Below are 1,336 nucleotides of genomic sequence, written 5' to 3'. Positions count from 1 at the left end.
TTTGATCCATACATTGGTAATGTCTGACTGGGCCTCGTGTCACTTTATGTTCAATAAATTGGGCCCTGAGGTCAAAAAGGTTAAGAACTCCTGGTATAAAGTACCTCAAAGTGATACTTGAGTAAAAGTACAACTATCTTATCATAAAACTACTTTGGTAAAAGTTAAAGTCTTCTCTAAAAATATTACTTGAATAAAAGTCTTAAAGTAGCTGATATTTTTTGTACTTAAGTATCAAAAGTAAATTTCTGACACAAAATCTACTTAAGTATTAAAAGTAAAAGTACTGAGTATAAGTGAGCAGTTAGATTTTCAAAAATGACATTTACTGGAAGAAATTTTTTTTTCAAATGGTGTGCCGCTGTGATGGGTTGTGTACAAGCTAATAGTGTGTCAGAATGGTATATATTTATACTTCTCATCCAACGACAATTAAATTCACTCTATCAGGAGACACAATTTATCAGGAAAGTATTTTTTTAAATAATAACAACTCAGAATAAAATAGGAGTAACGACTTTCTACTTCTTATCTTTTTAAAAAATGTAGTGAGTAGAAAGTACAGATAATTGTGTAAAAATGTAATGAGTAAAAGTAAAAAGTACGCTGAAAAATAATTACTCAAGTAAAGTACGGATAACCAAAATTTGTACTTAAGTACAGTATCAAAGTATTTGTATTTAGTTACTTTACAACTCTGTCAAAAAGTAATGTTTGAATATACTGTACCTCTACAACTCATTACATTTTGGAGTCACCCTAATTGAAAATGGTCATTAGAGCTAATGGACATCACCTTATATAGAAGTGTCTCTTGGCTCGATCAGTTTTATTGAGCTAAAACTGACTTCATAAATTTGCTGAAAAGCAGGTGATAATAAGAAGCTCTGCATCCTTCAAGCCTTCTGATTAACCAGGCTGTGATCTGATTCTTGCAGGTTCCTCGGCCCATGGCTTTAACTCCAGTCAGCACTAGCATGCCTCCATTCCCACAGAGCTCTATGACCCAGGAGGAGCTGATGGTCTCAATGGTGACCGGTTTGGCTTCCCTGACCTCCCGTACCTCCATGGGTGTCCTGGTGGTTGGTGGTGTGGTGAGGACTTTAAACCATTTAAACTGTAGATTATCTGAAGATGTGGATGATGGGACGGGTTAAAGTAATTTCCTGGTGCTCCCGCTTCAAGAATGTTGTCCGACATGCTTCAAACTTCAATCAACTGATCTCTGTGGTGCCATTAACATTATTTATTTAATTTAAATTGAAACTACTTTTTGTTTGATTTGAAAAAAAAATTCTCAGAGGTTCAAATAAATTGTATCTATATAAATTAGCAA

At 34.3% G+C, this 1,336-nt stretch overlaps 1 protein-coding gene across 1 annotated transcript in view; it reads left to right on the top strand.

Moving 5' to 3' along the window:
• The window catches only part of mfn2 (mitofusin 2), a gene marked incomplete at its 5' end in the record, with an annotated part of 55,604 nt that overhangs the window by 41,223 nt on the left and 13,045 nt on the right, over positions 1-1,336 (top strand). The window contains 1 exon segment of the mRNA XM_014025594.1: positions 939-1,094. Coding sequence (XP_013881048.1) covers positions 939-1,094 — 156 coding nt within the window.

This window comes from Austrofundulus limnaeus, unplaced genomic scaffold (assembly GCF_001266775.1).
Source record: "Austrofundulus limnaeus strain Quisiro unplaced genomic scaffold, Austrofundulus_limnaeus-1.0 Scaffold487, whole genome shotgun sequence".
NCBI classification, from domain to species: domain Eukaryota; kingdom Metazoa; phylum Chordata; class Actinopteri; order Cyprinodontiformes; family Rivulidae; genus Austrofundulus; species Austrofundulus limnaeus.
Note: the sequence above shows the minus strand (reverse complement) of the source record. Positions and strands in the feature narration are given on the sequence as shown.